Source organism: Trachypithecus francoisi, unplaced genomic scaffold (genome assembly GCF_009764315.1).
Source record: "Trachypithecus francoisi isolate TF-2019V2 unplaced genomic scaffold, Tfra_2.0 Lachesis_group5, whole genome shotgun sequence".
Classification (NCBI taxonomy): domain Eukaryota; kingdom Metazoa; phylum Chordata; class Mammalia; order Primates; family Cercopithecidae; genus Trachypithecus; species Trachypithecus francoisi.
Window position 1 is genome coordinate 66,823,486 of NW_022681470.1, and position 21,440 is coordinate 66,844,925.

The 21,440-nt window shown below is 44.8% G+C and overlaps 1 protein-coding gene across 2 annotated transcripts; it reads right to left on the reverse strand.

Moving 5' to 3' along the window:
- Positions 1-280: 280 nt before the first annotated feature.
- Positions 281-20,645, reverse strand: IRF6 (interferon regulatory factor 6). 2 transcript variants are annotated; one of them, XM_033197666.1, is made up of 9 exons: positions 20,422-20,645; positions 16,452-16,523; positions 15,721-15,897; positions 10,839-11,043; positions 9,782-9,910; positions 6,807-6,965; positions 5,055-5,447; positions 4,227-4,345; positions 281-3,203 (listed from the first exon to the last, which is right to left on the reverse strand). In XM_033197666.1, exons 3-9 carry the CDS (start codon positions 15,892-15,894, stop codon positions 2,979-2,981), a joined length of 1,404 nt encoding a protein of 467 aa, XP_033053557.1. In that variant the 5' UTR covers positions 15,895-15,897; positions 16,452-16,523; positions 20,422-20,645; the 3' UTR covers positions 281-2,978. The 2 variants fall into 2 exon arrangements, with proteins under 2 accessions (XP_033053557.1, XP_033053558.1); XM_033197667.1 differs by having other exon boundaries at positions 15,721-15,906; positions 20,422-20,644.
- Between the last annotated feature and the right edge of the window lie 795 nt (positions 20,646-21,440).

A 21,440-nucleotide genomic window follows, 5' to 3' on the forward strand; every position in this document is an offset into this window, starting at 1 on the left:
GCAGGACAGAGATTAAGGGAACAGTGGACACCTACACTGGAGTTGTCACTCCTGGGTCTATCTTGGTGGTGCCTTCAGACTGTGAAAAGTGAACTGTAAAGATGGGGTCAGCATGGGAGGAGGACCAGCTTATAGGAGTTAGCAGCCTAACACTGGTTCTTAGCTCAGTGGGAGTCAGAAGCTGAGAGTAGAAAGTAGTCTTCCAATTTGAGAATGTTTTCCTTCCCTGCATTTATTTAATTTTCCCATGGTGGTTAACAATAAATCCCTAAAAGACTGATTTAGTTCATTCATTTATTCCAGCAACAAATATTTGAGAACACACTGTGTCCCAGACACTGTTCCAAGGACTGGCAGCGAAGTCCAAGACAAACAATCCCTACCTTCAGCAAGTTTGCAGTCAAGCAGGATACAGATGCTGAGCATTACAAGGGAAATGATTATTCTGAAAGAGGAACTATGGGGTGCTATGGGAACATATAACCAGGGACCTAATTATATGGGAAAGGGACCAGCCCAGATCCAACACTTGCTCTCCCAGTTTACCTCCAGTAGGTTCTTTTTAACTTGAACTAATCTTGTTTGGTGGGGTAGACAGTGAGGAAAAAGAAGAGCTAGTGACAAAATCTAACTCCCTTCTCAGTCTTAAGCATGATGAAGGCAAGGGAGTAGAAGATATCAAGGGAGTGACTGGTGGTGGCCACCAAAGGAGATAGCAGACTGAGGCCCTAAAAAAAGAAAGGAAACCGAAATCTATCCAGCACTCTCCCAGCATTCTGAAAAGGATCCAAAACAAGGAAGAAACTGGGGTCTCTAGTTAGGACCTCACAAATCACTCATTCATTCCTCTGACATGTTCATAAACTTTTCACAGTGATTATAAACCAAAAGCTTGGTATTTCTTGGCACTTTTCCAATACCCTTTACCAGCTCACATTATCTGGGCTCCCACCCAGGCTACAGATAGCCTGGCTGTTAGCATTTCACAGAAGGGATACAGACTGGCCCAGATTCAAGAGCTACCCTTCTAATTTACCTACAGTGGGTTATTTTTAACTTTGAGCTCCCACATAGAGATGGGGCAGCCAAATACCAAGACCAAATCCCTCACTTCACCTACTCAACAAAATGACCCCCAAAATGTAAAGTTTCTGTGCCTTTAATACTTCCTGGTCCCTAAAAGCCCAACTTTTCCTCAAAGCTGGGCACCTGACCGTTAGCCAGATTTCTTAATCTTGTCGTGCTTTTCATAACAGCATGGGTAATGCTTTTCGTAGTAGTAAATTCCACCAGGTCTCTTAGAAACTCTAAAACCAAAGCTTAAGCACTTTAAATAAATAAGTCCGTGGGTCACCACTGATTATGAACTTTTAGTTTTTAAAATAAGGCTAGCACAACTTTTGAGTCATTTTGAAAAATAGAAGATGGCGTGGTTTAAAGGTACCAGACTAGACATGGGCTTCCTTACTACGTCCCGACACAGACAGAAAGGCGTCACTATTCAAGAGGACTGGGGCTTGCAACCACAGATTACCATCTTATTTGCCATTTAGGTCCCAGATTGCTTGAGCCCAGGAGTTAAAGACCAGCATGGGCAACATAGCAAGACCTCATCTCTACAAAAAAAAAATTAGCCAAGCATCATAGTGCACGACTCTTGTCCCAACTACTCAGCAGGCTGGGTCAGGACGATTCCTTGAGCCCAGGAGCTTAAAGTGCAGTAAGTGGTGATTCACCACTGCACTCTAGCCTGGCAACAAAGCAAGACTCTGTCTCAAAAAAGAAGAGAAAGCCAAAATGGTTAGAGACTCAGCAGATGTTTCCAGATAAGATCAGTTTGTGACAGATAGACCTGCATTGTTCTACACCACTCTTTACCTTCACTGTTCTCACTCAGATACCTCCACTAGTAAGGGAGACAAGCAGGTTTGTGCTATGTGAGCCTTTCCAGAAGAGTACTGCCCAGCCCTTCTTCATCCCAGCCTTAACACACCCAACAACCAATTTCTTCCAACTGCAAAAAATCTAAATTATACTGTCCCTTTTGTAGTCAGAGAAGTATATCTTAGATCCCCAGCTCAGTCTAGCTCAGAGAAGAAAATAAGAAAAATAGAGCTCTTTCCTCTTAAAGCTACCACCTGAGTCACATACTATCATCTACCCCCCTCCCCCAACCCCAGAACACACACACACTGGTATTTGAGTGGTAATATGGTAAATGCCTGACAACCTATTCTTCCACAGAATCCCTAGGCTTTCTGTGTCAACAGCTTCCCTTTAGAAGTCAAATTTGTGAGCTTTCACTCCACAGGCTGGGTGACTTTCAGACTTTGGCACCCATTTCTATTTAGATATCAAGCATGGTTTCTAAGCAACCAGCCAGCCAGCTCCTCTCCCTCTCACTTCCCCCATCAGGGAGCCAGCTTACTATACTAGCAGAACAGGTCAAACAGAGCTTGATCCTGGACAAATCAGTGCTTGAGGAAACTTTAACAAAACCAAGGAAAAATGTGGTACAAGAACAATGCAGAACGATTCTGTTCCAGGCAGTTTAGCCTTGTACAAGTAGAAGAAGGTCATCGAGTCCGTTTTAAAGCTGGATACAATTTCAGGCATCATTCCAATCTCTTCACTTTATAAGCAATAAATCTGAAGCCCAGAGGTTAAAGGACTTGTTCAAGGTCACATTGGAAGCAAAGCTGCAGCTAGAACCTTGGTGTCCAAACTCCCAGGCCAAATCTCCTTCTACTGTGCTACATCATACTACCATTAGGAGATTTGAAAAAGAAAAGCAAAGTCTGAAGGGTGATTTTTTCCATAAATTAAATCAGCTTTAAATCTAGGCATACTTGGAGAATCACAGACTTCTAACACTGTTAGAGAAAAGAGAGATTTAAAAGCTGGTTAAATCTAAACAATAAAAAACATCCATATGTACAATATTATAAAAAAGGAAAAGAAGAAGATGGCATTCACGATTATTGAGGAGGCAGGGCAGGGGGGAGTTGCATGCTGGGGGTGGGCTGCATGGGCTGCCAGCTCTCCTGGGTTTGAAGGATGCGGTACAGCTGCTTCAGCTGAGCAACGATGTTATCTTTGATGTCTGGGGTTGAGATCTGCAGGCGGACACTGCCACTATCAAAGGATCGTGTGAAATCACCAGAAAACATCTCGTAGATCATCCGAGCCACTACTGGAATGACCTGTTCAAGACACAAAACATAGGTGTATCCTCTCAGCAAAAGGTATTTTTAAATAGCACGATGGACCCAAGATTGAAGGGCAGACCAAAGAGGCCCTGAGAAAGTCCCCAGTTCTAATGTCTAAATAAAGGATATGCCTTCATCTCTCTGGACCATCCTCCTGCCAAAGCTCACTCTGAAAGTTGGTTCAAATGAAGGTAAAGAACCTAAATGTAACATTAGGCTACATGACTAAATAAATGACTGCTTACTTTGCAAGACTTTTAACAAAATATCGTCTATTGCTTGCCTTGCTGCACAACTCCAGGGGCAAAGCCCAAGTGGCCTTGCTGCCACTTCCTAGAATAAATTTATAGTCCTAAAAGTAACTCAAAAGGTTTTTCTAAGAAAAGCTGGAAAGGGCCAGGTGTGGTGGCTTATACCCATAATCCCAGAATTTGGGGAGGCTGAGGCAGGAAGATCACTTAAGCCCACGAGTTCGAGACCAGCATGGGCAACATAGGGAGACCTCATCTCTGCTGAAAATAAAATTATGCCAGGCATGGTGGCCTGTGCCTGTAGTCACAGCTACTTGGGAGGCTGAGATGGGAGGATCGCTTGAACCTGGGAGGTTGAGGCCACAGTGGGCTGAGATGATGCCACTGCACTCCAGCCTGGGTGACACAGCAAGACCGTGTCTCCAAAAAAAAAAAAAAAAAGTGCAATTTACACTCTGTGTGTGTGTGTGTGTGTGTGTGTGTGTGTGTGTAGAAAAGCTGGAAAGGGTCATATCTGTGAGGTTTCAGCAAGACTCTAAGGTTAGTAAGAGAATGAAAGACAAGATCTCCTCTAAATCAGTCACCCATTTTAAGGACCCTGCCTTTTCCAGCATGGTCCTACTGCACAAACCTGAATCTGTTACCCCATCTGATGAGACTGAAACCTACATGGGCTGATGGATGCTTGATGAAGGCTCAATCCAGACCTGGGGCTAAAGCATTGGCAAAAAGGAGAAGAGTTGTTGACACAGCCTTATCTTCTCACCTGAACCAAGATGAGTTTCCTTTCCAAGGGTTTCCCATCTGGCCATTCTTCCCCAAAGCATAAGTAGATCTCAAACGGTGGCTGCTTTTCTATCTGTCCTTTCTGGTGGGCAATGAGATCTGCAGAAAGTGGAAGAGCAAGTTTTGTATACTGGGTCATTCCACATGCACTCAATAAATATCATCTTTTATGCTGTCCATTACAATAGCCACTAGCCACAAGCGCTCACTAATTTTAAATTAATTAAACAGTTCCTGGGTCACATTAGTCATATTTACATGCTCAATAGCCACATATGGCTTGTGACAACCATACTGCATAGCACAAATATATTGAACAGTACAAATTACAGAGGGTTCTCTTGGACATCATTGATCACGACTTGCAGTCCAAACCACATTGTAAAAAATTCACATCTCAGTGCTTTCCCCAAAACTGCCTGCTTGAATTCACCACTCAGATAATTCCCAAAAGAATATGTGCTATTCTGAATATGACAAGCAGGGTTACCTTCCAAAGTTACAGACAAGCTGGTAACATTTGAGATGTAATGACAGGGCTGTCTCCTTTTTCTGCCATTGAAGGAGCCACAACCAACTTAAAAATGGCTTCCAAGTACATAGCCTTGGAGTGAAACTCCCTTCTTTGTTGCCAAGGTCACCTCCAATTTTTAGACCCAAAGTTCTGTTCTCCCTTGACCTCCTCCAGAAGAAATTTTTAAAGATCTTTGCCATGCCAGGAAAGCAGGGAGGTGAAAGGCAGTCATGGTGGAAGGAATGTACTTCCAGAGAACGATTCCCACCATCAACCTTCTGAGAAATGACTTACCGCTAAGGAATGTTTCCAGACAAAATAGCTTGACCTTCTTTTGTCTCTCAATCAGGTTGGGAGCAACAAGTGATGGGGCACATGGCCCAGACCAGTACACCTTGCACTGGCACAGCCTGATGGCATAAATGGCGTGACCGCTGACCTCCAGGATCAGTCCTCTGTCCATGACGTCCAGCAGCTTGCTAGTGAAGAGCTTCTGCTTCTCATTGGTAATATGCTCAGGACCTGGGAATTTGACCTGCTCCAGGCTGACAGGACCAAAGAGCTCCTCCTGGTCAGGCATGGGACCCAGGTCCCCATAGAAGAGTCGGCAGCCCTGGGGGTTGCTCACAGTCATGGTCTGCCCGTACTCCTTCCCACGGTACTGAAACTTGATGTCCAGGTCAGTCACTGCAAGGTTAGAGATGACAGTGAGAGTCCTGCTTCACTGCTCTGCCTGTTCATCCCTGTGACTCATGCAAGTCCATTAAGATCAAGCCACCTTTCAACCAGCATTCAGGAAGGCCACTGCCATAGTTATCCTTCCTGCAATAAAGGGAGACATCAACATATCCCTGGAATATTCACTCAAAAGGCTGCCTGAAAGCAGACAGTTCAAGGTCCATCTCAACTATTTCTGTTCAATCACCACACCCCAAGGGCTACAATTTCATCAAGTAAAGTGGTCCTGGTATCCCCACGCTATACTGAGTGAGTCTTCACACCAGTGGTCATTGGAAGGAACTAAAAACTAAGGTATCTGGTTTGTGTATCATTTTCAGCTTACTGTTTAAAGAAACTTGAGGAACAAGAAGCAATACCAAATAATTTTTCTGAAAATGACATGTGAGCACACACACTGGGGATCTGTTCTAATAATATACCATATAAGGACACAGTTCACATCAAAGTTCATTTTTACTCAGCAAATCTCCATTGAACCCAATAGCCCTTATCAAAGCTAATTAGCCTCTTGGACAAAATTGTATTAATAGCACTCACATGCCTACCATGTATAGTGTGAAAGGGAGACCCAGGCAATGACATTGATTCTTCATTGAGGTAAATTTGTACCAAATTCAGAAAGAGGTTTTTTCTGTAGGTCCTAAAGCCTCTCAAAATCCAAGAGCCTCCTCTACCAAATCCATGGCCATTAACCTCCCTATTCCACAACTAACCTTGTCACTAAATCCCCCTGCCTGACTGGTAAACCTGGGCCTCCTACCCACCTAAGACCTGAATAACCTGGAGCTGGAGCTGTAACCAATCAGAGTGTCCCTGTGAGCAAGTAAGTATCAGCCAATGTTTCTTTTCCTTTTTTTTTTTTTTTTTTTGAGACCATGTCTCATTCTGTCACCCAGACTGGAGTGCAATGGCTTGATCAGTGCTCACTGCAGCCTCGACCTTCTGCCTTCAAGTGATCCTCCCACCTCATCCTCCCAAGTAACAGGGACCACAGGCATGCACTGCCATGCCCAGACAACTTTAGAGTCTTACTGTGTTGCCCAGGCTAGTCTCAAACTCCTGGTCTCAAGCACTCCTCCCACCTCAGCCTAGGATTACAGGTGTAAGCCACCACACCCAGCTGGGCCAGTGTTTCTTTACTTCTTCCCTGGTGACTCATGGGCTAGCCAGGAAACAGAAACAGAAGGTGCCTCTGAGACAGGTAGTTTTTCAATGCATGGCAAAGAAATGCAGTCAGAAAGCAGGACAGGAAAGAGTCTGTAATAGGAGCAGAAGGCCCAGCAAGAAAGATAAAGTCTCACTTACTTGGGAGAGAGCTGATCCACAGTTCTGGAGAGCTATAGAAGGGCTGTATAGGTGCCTGGGGTACTTCCATCTCCAGGGGTTCCGTTTTGGGCCACACTGCCTCAGGGCTGCAGTTGCCCACACTGCAATTGCCCACACTGGCTGGCGCCATGGGAGAGCCTAGAACAAAAGCATATGGTGAGCAGACAGGAGTACCACACATGCACATCACTTGCTGATGCTCTGAGAACTCACAAGGTCAGTAGACAAGAACTAAATACTGAACCCTGACCCAGTGTGATCTTCCAGCCCATCAGTGATTCCCATAACTAACACAATAAGAAATAAGGTTCCCCTGCTCCTGCTTCCTAATCATATTATTTCTCCCACAAATTCATAGTTTTAAAAAACTTTGTTTGCTGAAAATTAACATAGACAAGTGAGTTTTCTCTGGAGGTTAAATTATAAGGAGTAAGAGATTCCATACTGTAAAATTTGCCCCGAGCAATTAAATAGAGGTTGGTTGTCTTCAGTAAAATGAACTCAACTGAATTAGCTGATTAGCTTCAAGGAAGTGTTAATGCATAGAAATTCCTTTAAAAACAAACAAATACTTTTACATGCATAAAATGTCTGGAAGGATACTCTAGAACCTAGAAGGATCTGACTCCTCCAGGGAAGAAATGAAGGTTCAGGGACAGGATAGAAGGAAAACTTTTCCACTGGTTTACCTTTTTGTACCATTATAATGTCAACCATGTGAAAGTATTATTTATTCAAAAGGATCCAATTGAAGGCTTTTTTAAAAAAAAAAAAAAAAAAGAGTATTTCCCTGCTACTGTCAAAGTTGACTTGCTCCAAAGTCTACAGATTTCTCCTCCTAGCCTCACCTCTTAGGCATCTATTCTTCAACAATTCTTCATCCTCTGGCTCAACAGCTCTGAAATCACAAAGGTTAATGTTTCTTTGACCCTTTGTGTTTAAGTCTGGTTAAATTTACATTCCCATTTTACTTTTTTGTTTTTCATATCTATTCTACAACTTTCCAAAAAAGGATTAAAGGCAGCTCAAAACATAAGGACACACAAATACTAGCTTTAATAAAATAGCAACAGAAATAGGAAATCAGGATCCTGGAAATAAACTGCATCATTTTAGGGGGTGAGAATAACAGAATGAGTCAGCCAGACATTTGGGACAGGATCCCACATTTCTAGATGTTCAATTTCACTAAGTGGGAATATAATATATGGCAATGCTTTATTTGTTTTTACTTTTATTTTAGTTTCAGGAATGCGTGTGCAGGTTTTTTAAATAGGTGAATTACATGTCCCGGGGTTTGGTATAGAGATTATTTAGTCACCCAGTTAATAAGCGTAGCACCCAATAGGTAGTTTTTCTATCCTCATCCTCCTCCCACCCTCCATCCTCAAGGAGGCCCCAGTGTCTATTGTTCCCTTCTTTGTGTCCATGTGTACTCAATGTTTAGCTCCCCCTTATGAGTGGGAACATGTAGTATTTGGTCTTCTGTTCCTGTGTTTTAGTTCACTTAAGATAATGCCCTCCAGCTACATCCATGTTGTGGCAAAAGACATGATCTTATTCTTTTTTTATGGCTGCATAGTATTCCATGGTATATATGTACCATGTTTTCTTTATCCAGTCCACCACTGATGGGCATTTAATTTGATTCCATGCCTTTGCTATTGTGAATAAGTGCGGCAATGAACATATGTGTACATGTGTCCTTATGGTAGAACAATTTATATTCTTTTGGGTATATATCCAATAATGGGATTGCTGGGCCAAATGGTAATTCTGTTTCAAGTTCTTTGAGAAATCACCAAACTGCTTTCCACAGTGACTGGACTAATTTACATTCCCACCAGCAGGATATAAGTGTTCCCTTTTCTCCATAAACTCATCAGCATCTGTTATTTTTTGACTTTTCAGTAACAGCCATTCTGACTGGTGTGAGACGGTATTTCATTGTGGTTTTGATTTGCATTTCTCTAATGATTAGTTACGTTAAACATATGGCAATGTTGACCTGGAAGATCTCTATGAAACTGCTCTTTACCCACACTTGGTTGCAAATATATAAGTGGAAGGATAAATGAAGGAGGGCCAGTGGACAGACAAATGTCATTTTCTGATTCTGAAAGGTAGGGGCATCACCTAGAGTAGGGTACCTGAAAATCCTAAATAAATAATCTTGATATCTAAGTTTTATAGGTGGCACAAGTTATCTCATTTTGATCCATTGCAGCCAGGTGGTACTAAAAAGACAATGAAAAACTGCTTGGCTGGATATCCGCAAGTCACTTGAGTAGGAGCATTTCAGTGGATAAATCAAGTAAAGATGCTGCAGAAGAGTAATTCAACATGTGTTCAAGTATCCTCAGAAAATGCAGTGGGAGATTCAGTACTTGCTCTGTCACACAGTGGATTCTCAAGCTCCCAACTCAATTTTCCTGGGAAGCTGGATTCAAAAGTCCACAAAAGAAAAGTCTGTTGTAGATAAATCCTATCAGAGCCTAGTATTATCAGCTACAAACATCACAAGTTTCCTGTGATACAGCCTAAGCAGAGTAGTCCTTGTTAAGGAAGTGACACAGAATTTATGCCAAGAGAAATATTAGAAGAGTTTGCCCGTAACTCATAAAATTGACACTGCACTTGACCTGAAGGAAATTGGCAAAATGTATAACTGATGATATATTTGTATGTTGGGTTAAGAATGAATTCAAATTTTTTATTTCTTTGAATTAGCACATAAGCTTCCGAAGATGTTCTATTGCCTGGAACCCACCCAACTCTACTGGGATAACTGAGCCAGCAGGGAGTTCCTCACCTCTGACTCCCACTTGCTAACAGTCCAGCAGCCTGGACCGATCCTGCTTTCAGGGCAGTGGTGGCCAATGTATTGACAGTTCCAAGGTCAAAACTCCTTACATCCTCCGTATGTCTCTATACCATCCATCATCCCCACTCACCATTGATGTTCAGGAAGGGAAAGGTGTCCTGGATGGGAACATGGTGCTGCGACTGATCCAGCTCATCTTCCTCATCTTCTTCATCCACATCATTATCCTTCTCATCCCAGGGAGCAGACCCTGTGGATCCTACCCAAGATACACAAGCTCACAAGTGAGCCATTCAGGTTGCACTGCCACCCCTGCAGCTGACCCACCATTCAAGCTAGGGACTGCTATCCTAGAGGCTCCTCAGGTTCAGTACACACCCTCAATGTCCTAGCTAAAAAGAGTGAGAATCAAGGGAACCAATACTTCTCTCATGGAAGGACCTCCCTGGATTCACTGAAGCACATATCTAAATTATCTGGCTGTTAGTACTTGTTAAGTACGGAGTTAATTGGAGGGATCAGGAGATATTCTCTTATTCAAAGTATCCTATGAATTAAACGATCACTCACCCAATATGTATAAAGAACTTATTACCCTGATCTTGTCACTATTGTATGTACCAAAACATCACTATATACCCAATGAATATGTACAATTATTATTTGTCAATTAAAAAATTTTTTTACAGATCATGTTAATTTTTTTTTTTTACAGATCATGTTAATTGATTCTCACAATAGCTTTTGAAGTAAACAGGAAAGCTGAGATCCCATATTTTAGAGTTGAAGAAACTGAGGTTCACAAGAGGTAAAATGACTTGATTCAAGTCCTACAAGTAGTAAAGTGATAAGGGCCAGATTTAGAACGCAAACCTAAGCTTTGATCCCTTCTCCTTCAAAACTACCTGGCCTCTTGAATCCCAAGAGAGGCTACTTTTACAGTAGAACTGTATACCCCTCCACTTTCTAATGTTTTAAGTAACTAGGCTAAAAAACATACCTCTAAGTAAGCAAGATTTTGCTGAGTTTGAGTCTTTTGTTTTCTGGGTCCTTCCCAGAGAAAGGCTTTCTTGCTTTATCCATCTTAAACTTTGTAAATCAGGCTGTTTTCAAGTTGACTATCTCTTAAGAATCCAGCTGAGGATCTGGCATACTGCCCACCTTCTCCCCAGCACCTGGGGCCTCACCTGGGTTAATGATCGAGCCCTGGGGCTGAGGGATGTCACACACTTGATATATCTTCACTGGGTTCATGGGCACCTCCTTGGTGCCATCATACATTAGGTTGAATTCTCTGCTCTTATTGAGAGCACAGCGCAGCTGGGCCTTCCATTTAGCTGGATCAGGGTCATCCACCCCTTCCTGGTACTTCCCTGTTTCTACAGCCCAGGCCTGAGAACAAGAAACCACAGTGAGTCCTATCGTTGCCCAGAGCCACTACAAAGCGTGTGCTTACCCTTTCTCATAGACATAGAGACACACACACACACACACACACACACACTCTTGCATGACTGCCACACCATCCCAACCCCAATTTACAGAGACTGCAGCAGGAAACAGTGCCCTTAGGACCAGGCAAGACAGGTGCCTAAGTGAAATAAAGCCATGTGCAAATACAATGTATTAAAAGGAGGAGCCTTATTGCAAGCATTGGTACCATCACTCATTAAGACAACAATGTTCTAATGAAGGGCTGAAGATAAAGTTTGGGGAAAATATGCACCAAAGTGCAGATGGTAACTCTGGATAGCAGAATTTCAAGTAACTTTTTTTCTTTGCTTATTCATTTTTGACATGAGTTGCTTATACGACAATAGGTAAGACAAAGAGGCATGGCAGAGGATATGAAGAGTTTGGCCTCCTGGGTTCCCTCCCGTCAGTCTTCAATCTAATACATAAATAAAGAATTGTGGCTCACAATTGTGAGCGGTGACTCACTCCTGTAATCGCAGCACTTTGGGAGGCCAAGCCGGGTGGATCACGAGGCTAGGAGTTCGAGACCAGCCTGACCAACATGGAGAAATCCCGTCTCCACTAAAAACATAAAATTAACCGGGTATGGTGGTGCATGCCTGTAATCTCAGCTACTTGGGAGGCTGAGGCAGGAGAATCACTTGAACTCGGGAGGCAGAGGTTGCCATGAGCCAAGATCGTGCCATTGCATTCCAGCCTGGGCAACAAGAGTAAAACTCCATCTCAAAAAAAAAAAAGAAGAAGAAGAAGAAGAATTGTAGAAACCAAGTACCTTTAGGAGGGAAGGAAACACACTGGGGGTTCAGCTTGTCCCACTGCCTGAGGGCCTCAAGTCCTAAAAAATCCACACCCCTTACCTTTCCCTATCCTCTCAGACTTCTACTTCATTAGAAACATCATGCTGTCAACCACACCAGTGGCTGGCAGCACGGACTAAACCACTTTGACTCCTTCTCTCTGGTTTTCAAATATGGAAACTCACAGCACTTTCCCCAGACAAGAAGAAGTTAGCCTCCCCAGTGAGGAAAGGAAAAATCTAAGCCGCTCAAGTCATAGACCAAGGTGCTCAGGAGCAAAGCAGGGAGTAGACACCTAGCCCTACTTTCGGCTCTAACAGGCATTCTTGTTTCTGCTCATGGGATAGCCACTCTCCCCCATTGCTAACAAGTTCTCTGATTTCTTTGTGCAGGAGTACAACTTGTTCTGATCATGAAAAAGTAGGTGCCATTAGCAGAGAACTCAAGACAGGAAGCACACACCAATGTTTTCAAGCTAACACGTTATTTGACTTGTCCAAACCCAATCCCTTCCTGATTCTGATCATAGGCTTCTGCCTCAAGCAGAAATTGAATTTTTCTGCCCCATCCTTCAAGAGCTCTGATCTCCTTCAGTCACCCCCTGAAGAACCTCACAGTCATGAGGAAGTTCCCTCAAAAGCTAATCTAAATCCTCCTCCTCCAATTCGGATCACTTCCTCTTACCATCTTCTCAGATTCCGGTCCCTCCATTTGATTTGTGGTAGGGAATGAAGAAGTTTGGCAACACTGTGCTGCCCCAGGTGGCTGAGCAGACACTAGGGGGCCTAACTGCTGCTCCATTCTATCCAACCCCCTACAGGAGATTTCAATTTCACTGGTCACTGGTATCTGCAAGGCCTATCTCCAGTTACCTGGCAATACCTGGCTGCTGCCTCCCCACATTTTCCCTTCCGTTTGTTTGATCCTCTGTGTGCCCACGCTAACTCTGGCCCCACCCAGCTGACTTGGGCTATGAAGACTTTGGCAGAGGTCTGCACATTTCTGTGGTTCCCTAAAGCCCTGCTCCTCCGTGGAGAGCAGCCAGACCAACCCAGAACCACAGCCCCAGCCTTCCTGCTCACCACACAGCCATCCCCAGGACCCACCCAGATTGCACTGGGCACCCAAGGCTGATGCAGTGAAGAGCTGTATCCTTTAAGACTGGAATTTTATAATCAAGAAAGGAGGCCAGGCCAGTTGGCTCACGCCTGTAATCCCAGCACTTTGGGAGGCTGAGGTGGGTGGATCATGAGGTCAAGAGATTGAGACCATCCTGGCCAACATGGTGAAACCCCATCTCTACTAAAAATACAAAAATTACCTGGGCATGGTGGTACACACCTGTAATCCCAGCTACTTGGGAGGCTGAGGCAGGAGAATCACTTGAACCCGGGAGGTGGAGGCTGCAGTGAGCTGAGATCGTGCCACTGCACTCCAGTCTAGGTGACAGAGCAAGACTCTGTCTCAAACAACAACAACAACAACAAAAACAAAAATAAAACAAAACAAGAAAGGAGAGCGTAGGTGGAACCATGTGGCAACCATTGTGATTTATAAACATCGCTTGTTCAAACCCATTCTGAGTCTTGCTAACAAGAGATTCTGATCCCTGTGCAGGTCCTTATTTCTCTTCCTAAAGAGGAAATAATCTCTGCATTTTTATAGTGCTTTACAAATCCCTTTCCATACTTTATTTCACTTGATTCTCACAGGCAAGACTACTTTCATCCCCATTTTACCAAAGGGGAGCTGAAGCCCAGAGAGGTTAACTTGCTCAGGGCTACACATGCAGCTGATGGTAGTAGAATTTGAGGCCAGTTCTTCCAATTCTTGATCAGAAAGGGCAGTATAATGGGGGGTGGAATGGAGACAGAAAGTCAAGGGTTCAAATCCTGCCCCCACCACTTACTGGGTGTGATTTTGGCAAGTTATTCAATCCCTCTAAGACTTAGCTTCTGCATCAACAGCATGAAGGTAATACCTCCCTTACAGGGTTGTCATGAGAATTAAAAGAGATAATGGACACAGATACTCATTTAATGTTAGTGCCCACCTGTATATTCTGCTAAAGGCCATCAGAGCTTGGTATCTGTGAAAGCACCCTCCCTCTGCACTCTGCAAACAGATGCACAGATATAACTAAAACAAAGTCACCTCCCCACAGCCCAATTTTCTTCAAGCCCCAAGCATGCAAGCCCAAAGCATCAATCTCATGAGTAGGGCTTTCAGGAAATAGCCTCTTCCCCAGGGCCAGCCACTGTCAGACATTTGAACAGCAAATCCAGTTTCAGACCATGGCCACAAGAGGCCATCTGGGCCAAGATGGGCCAGCGCCCTTCTCAATGCCAACTCCAATAATTGGTGCTGGTTTATAGGTACTAACATTATCAACTTTTATATTGTTATTTAAAATCTAAATTAAGAGCAGTCATTTACCTTCTAAGTACCTTCAGGCCAATTTTCTTTCTGCCTGTCCTCTCTACACCTGACATAACTGAGTTGGGTGGGAAACACCCCAAGGATGGCTTTCTTTTGAACCCTGCGCTCACATTTTCTGCCCTTTCCAAACCCAATTTCAGCAAGGACCCAAGGCATGAATCTTGAGAGGCCCACAGTAGAGACTGTATTTCACTGGTGACTTCTAGCTTATACTCAAAGACGAAAAGGGCAAACAAACTAACTTCTCAATATCTTGGGATGCAGGAACTACAGCTACTCATGAGATGGAAGTGACCAAGAAAGAAGCTGGTCTGGAGCAGAGGCACAGCCTCCAGGGTTTCAAACCATGTGAAAACCTTTCCCACAACAAGCCTGTCCACCTACTTCTGTCTTAAGTCAAGCTTTTGTTTCACTTAAATTTTGTAAAATGCTATGTGATTAAATCTTCTTTTCAGTTAAATAAAATGACTGTCATATCAGTGCTATTTTCTATTTTTGAAAACATTCATAAAATTAAAACTTGTAATTAAATCACCTTTACTTTTTAAGCAGCAGTTATAGATGGGGCAAAGTATTTTAACTCAAAAGAAAAGCTTGCCAGGTGCAGTGGCTCATGCCTATAATCTGAACACTCTGGGAGGCTAAGCAGGGAGGATCACTTGACCCCAAGAGTTCAAGACCAGCCTGGGCAACATGGTGAAACCCTGTCTCTGCAGAAAAAATACAAAAATTAGCCAGACATGGTGGTGTGTGCTTATAGTTCCAGCTACGTGGGAGGTTGAGGCAGGAGAATCACTTGAGCTTAGAAGGTCAGGGCTGCAGTGAGCTATGATCATGCCACTTGCACTACAGCCTGGTTGACAGAGCAAGACCATATCCCACAAAAAAAGAAAAAGAAAGAAAAACTTGCAGAGAGCCCTCTATACCAACCACATAGGCTATACTGTGTGCCTGCTAACACCTGATAGTTCTGTCCTGGTCTGAGTATCCATTGTCAGGCTCAAGCACCTCGCTGCATAGCAAGAGCTCTGAGTGACTGAGGAGGAAGAGTTAACTGCTGACACTTGCTAGCTTTTGAAACAAACACATCACTACAATCACTAATGAGAGTTTTGGCCAACCCCAGCTGGTATCCTTTGGGATGTGATTGAGTACTTTCAACCAGTGGGAAAGAACAAAGGGCTTCAACCATTGCAGACACGCCTCCAAAAGAGGAATTACCATACCTGCAGAGTTTGGGCACCCCCATCATAAGCATTCTCTCTGTTTCACCAGAGTTTTAGATCTAGTATATTCTCCAGGCCAAAAAAAAAAAAAAAAAATCCAGAAAGGTCTGATGGTAGAAGAAGTCCTTTACCTTAAAAATAGTATTTTCCTCTTCTTGTTGAGGGCTATGCCGGGTGGCATGTTTCCAGGGAATCTGGAAGCGTTTAGAGTCCCTGTGTAGCCAGATGAGCCCAGGGTAGAGGCCACTATCCACCTGGGCCACCAGCCAGGGCTTCAGTCGGACTCTGCGGGGGTGGAGGGCCATGATCTGGGGGATCAGAGGGAGAAATGGGAAGAGTAGAAGAATTAGGCCAGCCACTGGGAACCCTTCCCAGCCACCGTTCCCATCTACTAGAGCTACAGTTTCACTAGATTGCAGCAAAGAAACTAAATATGGGAATAAACTGTGCCAGGTGGGAAAGAAAAGAGGTAAAAAGGTCCTTTTTATTCTGATTCCAAAGCCATTTATACTTCATGCTTTAGCCAAATCAGACTTATCATCCAAGTAGATCACATTTCTTCTATTTAAATCCTGAAGCAGAAAAATAAAAAGATGATGTCATCCTGCTGGAACACAGTCCTTCCTGAAGCACCAAGGACTTTGGAAGAGAAGGGAAATTGTTCTTTTCAATCTTGTCTCAGGAGAGGGAAGAAAAAAGTTATGGAAACAGCAACAACTATATAAGTGAGAAGCTGAAGCATGTTCTCTTTTTAAACAAGACAACTAAAGGTGAAAGGGAATATTTTAGAAAGAAATGACAGCACCATGATGAGGGAGAAGTAGGTAAGGGGTAGATCCTGGACTCCAGAGTCTTCACTTACATGGAAGAGCAGGCAGTGTGTTCGCAGGGATCTGAAGAGTCGGCTTATCTTTCCCTTGACCACTCAAAGGTTCTGTATGGAGAAAAGAGGGGTCTCAGCTGGTTATCCATACAACAATCCAGTGTCTGGGAGAAGGCTTGGGAACACTGGCAACAAAGGTTCTGAGAATGTGTCTCTGCAAATGAGTTCTGGTAAAGCTCAGAAGCCCTAGAATAACCAAATACTAAAGTACTAAGAGTACTTACAGTACCAAAAACAGTCATGAGACAAGCTTTGCATGGCTAGGACAGCCTCCTCCCTTGGGTCTGTTTATCTCCCAATGAAGCCTGGAGTGAACCGATTGGTTGCAGGAGCCAGCCTGGGTAAAGTCTGCAATTGATTCTCGTAAAAATACATGGGCACAGCAGATAACATTCAAGATCAGCTGGCACTCACAGCAGAAAATAAAAGCCTTCCCAGATTGGGTGACTGATAAAAAAAGAGGCACTGGAGAATTATCTGAGATGTTCTGTTGGATTTTTTGGTGTTCTTATTTTGTTTTTACTTAAGATGAGAATGAGATGCCTGGAAAAATAACACTCATTCAACAAATATTTGTTCATCCTCTACCATGTGCCAAGTACCGTGTTAGTTACTAGACACTAAAGCTCTATGTTCCTTCTTGAGAATCTCCACGTTGGAACTTCCCAAGCCCCACAATGGCCTGAGGAGGAGTGGAAGATAAATAGGTCACCTTCATACCCAGAAAGATCCCTACCTGGATCACAGTTCTGAAACCAAACAACCTTACAGCAAAGAAGCTAAATATGGGAATAAACTGTGCCAGGTGAGAAAGAAAAGAGGTTAAAAGGGTCAGCTGAAGGCTCCAACATAGAAGAGCTTAGCTGACGGGGTGGCCCATAACACCACTTCTCTCTCCAGCCAGACTCCCAACAAATGTGAAAAACCCAAACCTAACTCAGCATCTGGCACTTTAAGAGCAAGGCAAGACCTGCCCTCACCTGAGCTTTCTGACCCAATTACCAAGTCCTGCAACTGAAACCTTCCCCCTGGGAGCATAGTGGGTAGGTGAGGTTGGCATGCAGTGTTCCAGTGCCCCCACGTAGTTGGCCTTGAATTACGGTGTTTTGTAGGGCAGCATGTGAAACCATCAAACCATGGAGTGCATTTACACCTTATAAGGAGAAGGAAATGCATATTCTCTCAAGGGCTAATTCTACCTTCTGCTCCCCAGTCCTATCACTACTAAAAGGGGGATGGAGCAAGAGAAGGAAAAAGAGGATAGAGAAATAGGCACCATCCAGTCAATCTAGTAAAAAGCTTTTGAGAATTTCCATTGCAATACTGGTGTTTGGGCCGGTCAGACATTAAAATCCAACTCTTGACCAATAGTGGACTTGAAGAAAAGTCCAAAGGGGCTTATTGTAGTTGATCCAAAGCCCATCATGAAAAAATTAAGGCAATCAGGCCTAGACCAGGATCTGCGCCAGATGATGGGAAAGGAGATGCAGCCACCCATAGAGATCAGTGACTAAAATCTAGAGCCCTGGGTTCTCAGTGTTCTCCTAAGATGGGACTACACATGAGCAGCCTTGCCTCAGCCCCATGAAAGGAGCCCCAGCCTGCCCTCCTCCAAGCCCATGCCCTGTCTCTCTCACTGTAAACCCTCTCCACCTTCTGAAAGTCAGCCAAGATCTCCCCTACCCACCACCCAGTAACTATAACTCTAAAAACAGGCAGAGATGGAAAAATTGAAAACCCAAATGACCGAGACGGAAATGGTTCATTATGTCACAACCACAGGCTGCAATATCAAGTAGCCATTAACAACAGGCGTCAGAATTTTTATTATACTCAAGGAAATATTTACAATCTGAAGTTGTGGGGGCTGGGGGAAACAAAGCATACTGTGTAGCACTATCTCCATCTTGTAACATAGCACATACTTGCGTACATGTGCACATACACACAGAACTGAAAAAAGGAAATAAATACAACAATGCAACAAAATATTTGTAATGGTTATTGGAATTGTAATGGTGATGGAATTATGGGTGTTTTTTACATTCTCCTATATATGTTATACATGATTCATATTTTCCTACAATGATATGTTTCAACTTATAATTTAAAAAACTACAAGTAACTTTTTTTAACCTCAGGACAATAAGACATTGCTTATGAAGGATGGTAACAACAATCCTTTGTATCTGTGTAGGCTTTACAATTTTTACATGAACCTTTACCTAATGTGTCTGGTTTCATCCTCATGAACCTGAACGTGGTATTACTATCCCCATTTTACATCTGGGCTAACTGAGATGCTTTATCTCCTAAGTCAGAGTGTTCTGTACCAAACCTTGTCACTGCACCCTGTCTTCTATGTCCCTCTCATCTTCTAGGCACCAAGAAAGTAAACTAAAAACATCAGCAAAGATTCCAGCAACATAGAGGGCCAATAAAGTGACTGAGGTGGAGACTGCATAACATCCACTCTCAAACACACCTAAATCAGAGTTCTCTTTCTAAACACTCTTACCACCCAAATCCCAATGCCTGCAGAACCACCTTAGCCTACTTGAACTCATCTTGGTATCTCTAGCTGCCATCACAGCAAAATGCAAGGCCTGTGTCTCTAACAGGTATTTAACCAACCAAAGGACAATGATGCTAACCTATGTATTCCCCTCACGCTGAGCATGGAGGAGGGACACTTTCAGCCTCCTCAGGGCACTAACTGTCCTCTCGCATACGCCTATTCTAGGGAGCAGGTCCTCCATAAACACCCTCACTGCCACCTCCATAGCCCCTCCCCAGACTAGTTTCCAGGGGCACTGCCACACCAAAGCCGAGATTTGGCCATCAGTGGTTTTGCTCAGGTTAAAACACAAGCCATTTCTTGCAGACAAGTCTTAGCAGTCCCAGTTCTTCCCTTTCTCCTGAAGGAAGTGAAATGCCATCCTCTAAGTTCTGTTCCTTAGGTTTCCCTGTTTAGTTTAGCCCTGCTTAGGGGTAAACTCCGGGCCTCTAGTCAAAATGCCTACACCCTTCCCCCCTGCTGGATGGAAGTTGGGGGATGACAAACGGGAGTTACAAGGTATTGAGTGCCACTGTCATACATCATACACGTCTCATCCTAAACCACACTCCTGGGTCAACACCAGCTTTCACCAATCCCACCCAAGCACCTTCCTCGCCCTATCCGTCTCCTTTCCTTCACTTCCACTCTTGACATCCACCAAGAGAACAGGTTGGGACAGGGTGACCCCTTTGCCACAAAGCAGGCTCCCTGTAAAGAGTGGCACCTCGGGCCTCCTTTCCAAGTCAGGCCTGGGAGACTTTCCCTATTCTCCACACAACACTCCAGCCCCTTCGGGCAAAGAGGGCCCACCCCCAGAGCAACCACACCCCAGCGCCACCCTCCCCAACACCTAGCTCCGTTCCTTGGAAATCCAAGGGTGTCTCCCAGGCCCAGGGCGAAGGGCCTAACTGTGCCAAAGAGACTCAGGAGGGAAAACAAACCGCCAATGCTCCAAAGCTCTTGGCCACCCTCACACCAGTTTCCCAAAACGCCCACGAGGACCAAGGGCCTGCGGACCTGGGAAGTCCTCTCTCTGGGACACAGGGGCCAGCGGCAAGTTGGTAAGAATGAAGGGGGCGCGGTGCTTTAGATCTACCGACTAGTGGGGTTGTTGGGGGCCGAGAGCAGTTCCCTCCGCTTCGGTGGTGGGGGTAGGGAGAGCAGACACAAGTGCAGATTCGAGAGGGGCCTAGTGCTACAGAGCTGAGGCCGCCCCAAAGCTATCTGGAAGAGGGCGACAGGCACCCAGCCCCAGTGTGTACGCACCCAAACACACAGATGCCCCCAAGCAAGTTCTCTCACCCCCCACAAACTCCGGCAACGGGTCCTACCCCACCCACGGGGAAGCCTCCCACCCTCAAGCTGGTCCCCAGAAGTTGGCGTCCCCACCTTTGCTCAATCTGTCCACCAGAAGCTGACGTCCCTCCGAACCAAGTCCGCAGCGAAGACCACCCGTCGCTACCACGCTCCTCGACGTCTCAGCCAAGGAGCGCCTGGCTCTACCCAAGTAGGGACTGCGGGTTCCTCTCCCCGTCCCGCACCAGCCTTTACCTGCCCGGCCCAGGTGCGCCGAGCTCACGTCAGCGCCTCGCCCCAGGACGCCTCAGCCCTAGCCTCCGCCCGGTCACGCCTCCCAGGTGTGGCCACGCCCCCCGGCATCCGGGATTGGCGCGTTGCAAGAAATATGACACTCAGCGTTTCTGGACGGCCCGGCCCAGCGGCGCCCGCTCTCTGTCCCACCCTACTCCCCCGCTTCTAACTCCAGCTAAGAAAGTCCCACATTCAACCTAGCCTTACGCCTCAGGGCTGGTGGTCCTGGGAACTGGAAGAGACTGGGAGTTCAGATCTAAGTCCAGAGGGTGCCTCCCTCCTTCACGCCGCATAATTACCCTGCAGTATGCAGACAGTTAAGCACAAATAAGGGTTTTGAGATTCTGGGTTGGCCCTACCACTCGTGGGCCTGTGCAAGTGGAGTTGTACATGAAGAAGAGAACCAGAACACTTGGTCCTGTCTGGGGGAAGCCATATGCTTCCAGGACTAGAATTCTACCTTTACTCTGCCTCTTGCCCGTGTGACCCTGGGTAAGGTACTTAGCTTCTTGGTTTCAGTTTCCTCATCTCTTCAATGAGAATAATAATTCCTGCCTTCTTTTTTGTTGTTGTTGTTGTTTGCTTTTTTCTCTTTCTTTTTCTTTTTTTTTGAGTTGGAGTCTTGCTATGTTACACAGGCTGGTCTCCAACACCTGGGCTCAAGGGATCCGCCTCAGCCTCCCAAAGTGCTGGGATTACAGGCACTGGCACCCAGTTCAGTTCCTTTTTTTTTTTTTTTTTTTTAAGGCAGGGTCTGGCTCTGCCACCCAGGCTAGAAAGCAGTGGCACAGTCATAGCTCAACCTCCTGGGCTCAAGC

Coding starts and splice junctions, on each gene's coding strand:
- IRF6 (XM_033197666.1), bottom strand. CDS start 15,894: ATGGCCCTCCACCCCCGCAGAGTCCGACTGAAGCCCTGGCTGGTGGCC. Junction 11,044..15,720: donor AGGAAAATACTATTTTTAAG/GTAAAGGACTTC, acceptor TCTTGTTCTCAG/GCCTGGGCTGTAGAAACAGG. Junction 3,204..4,226: donor GGAAACTCATCTTGGTTCAG/GTGAGAAGATAA, acceptor TGTCTTGAACAG/GTCATTCCAGTAGTGGCTCG.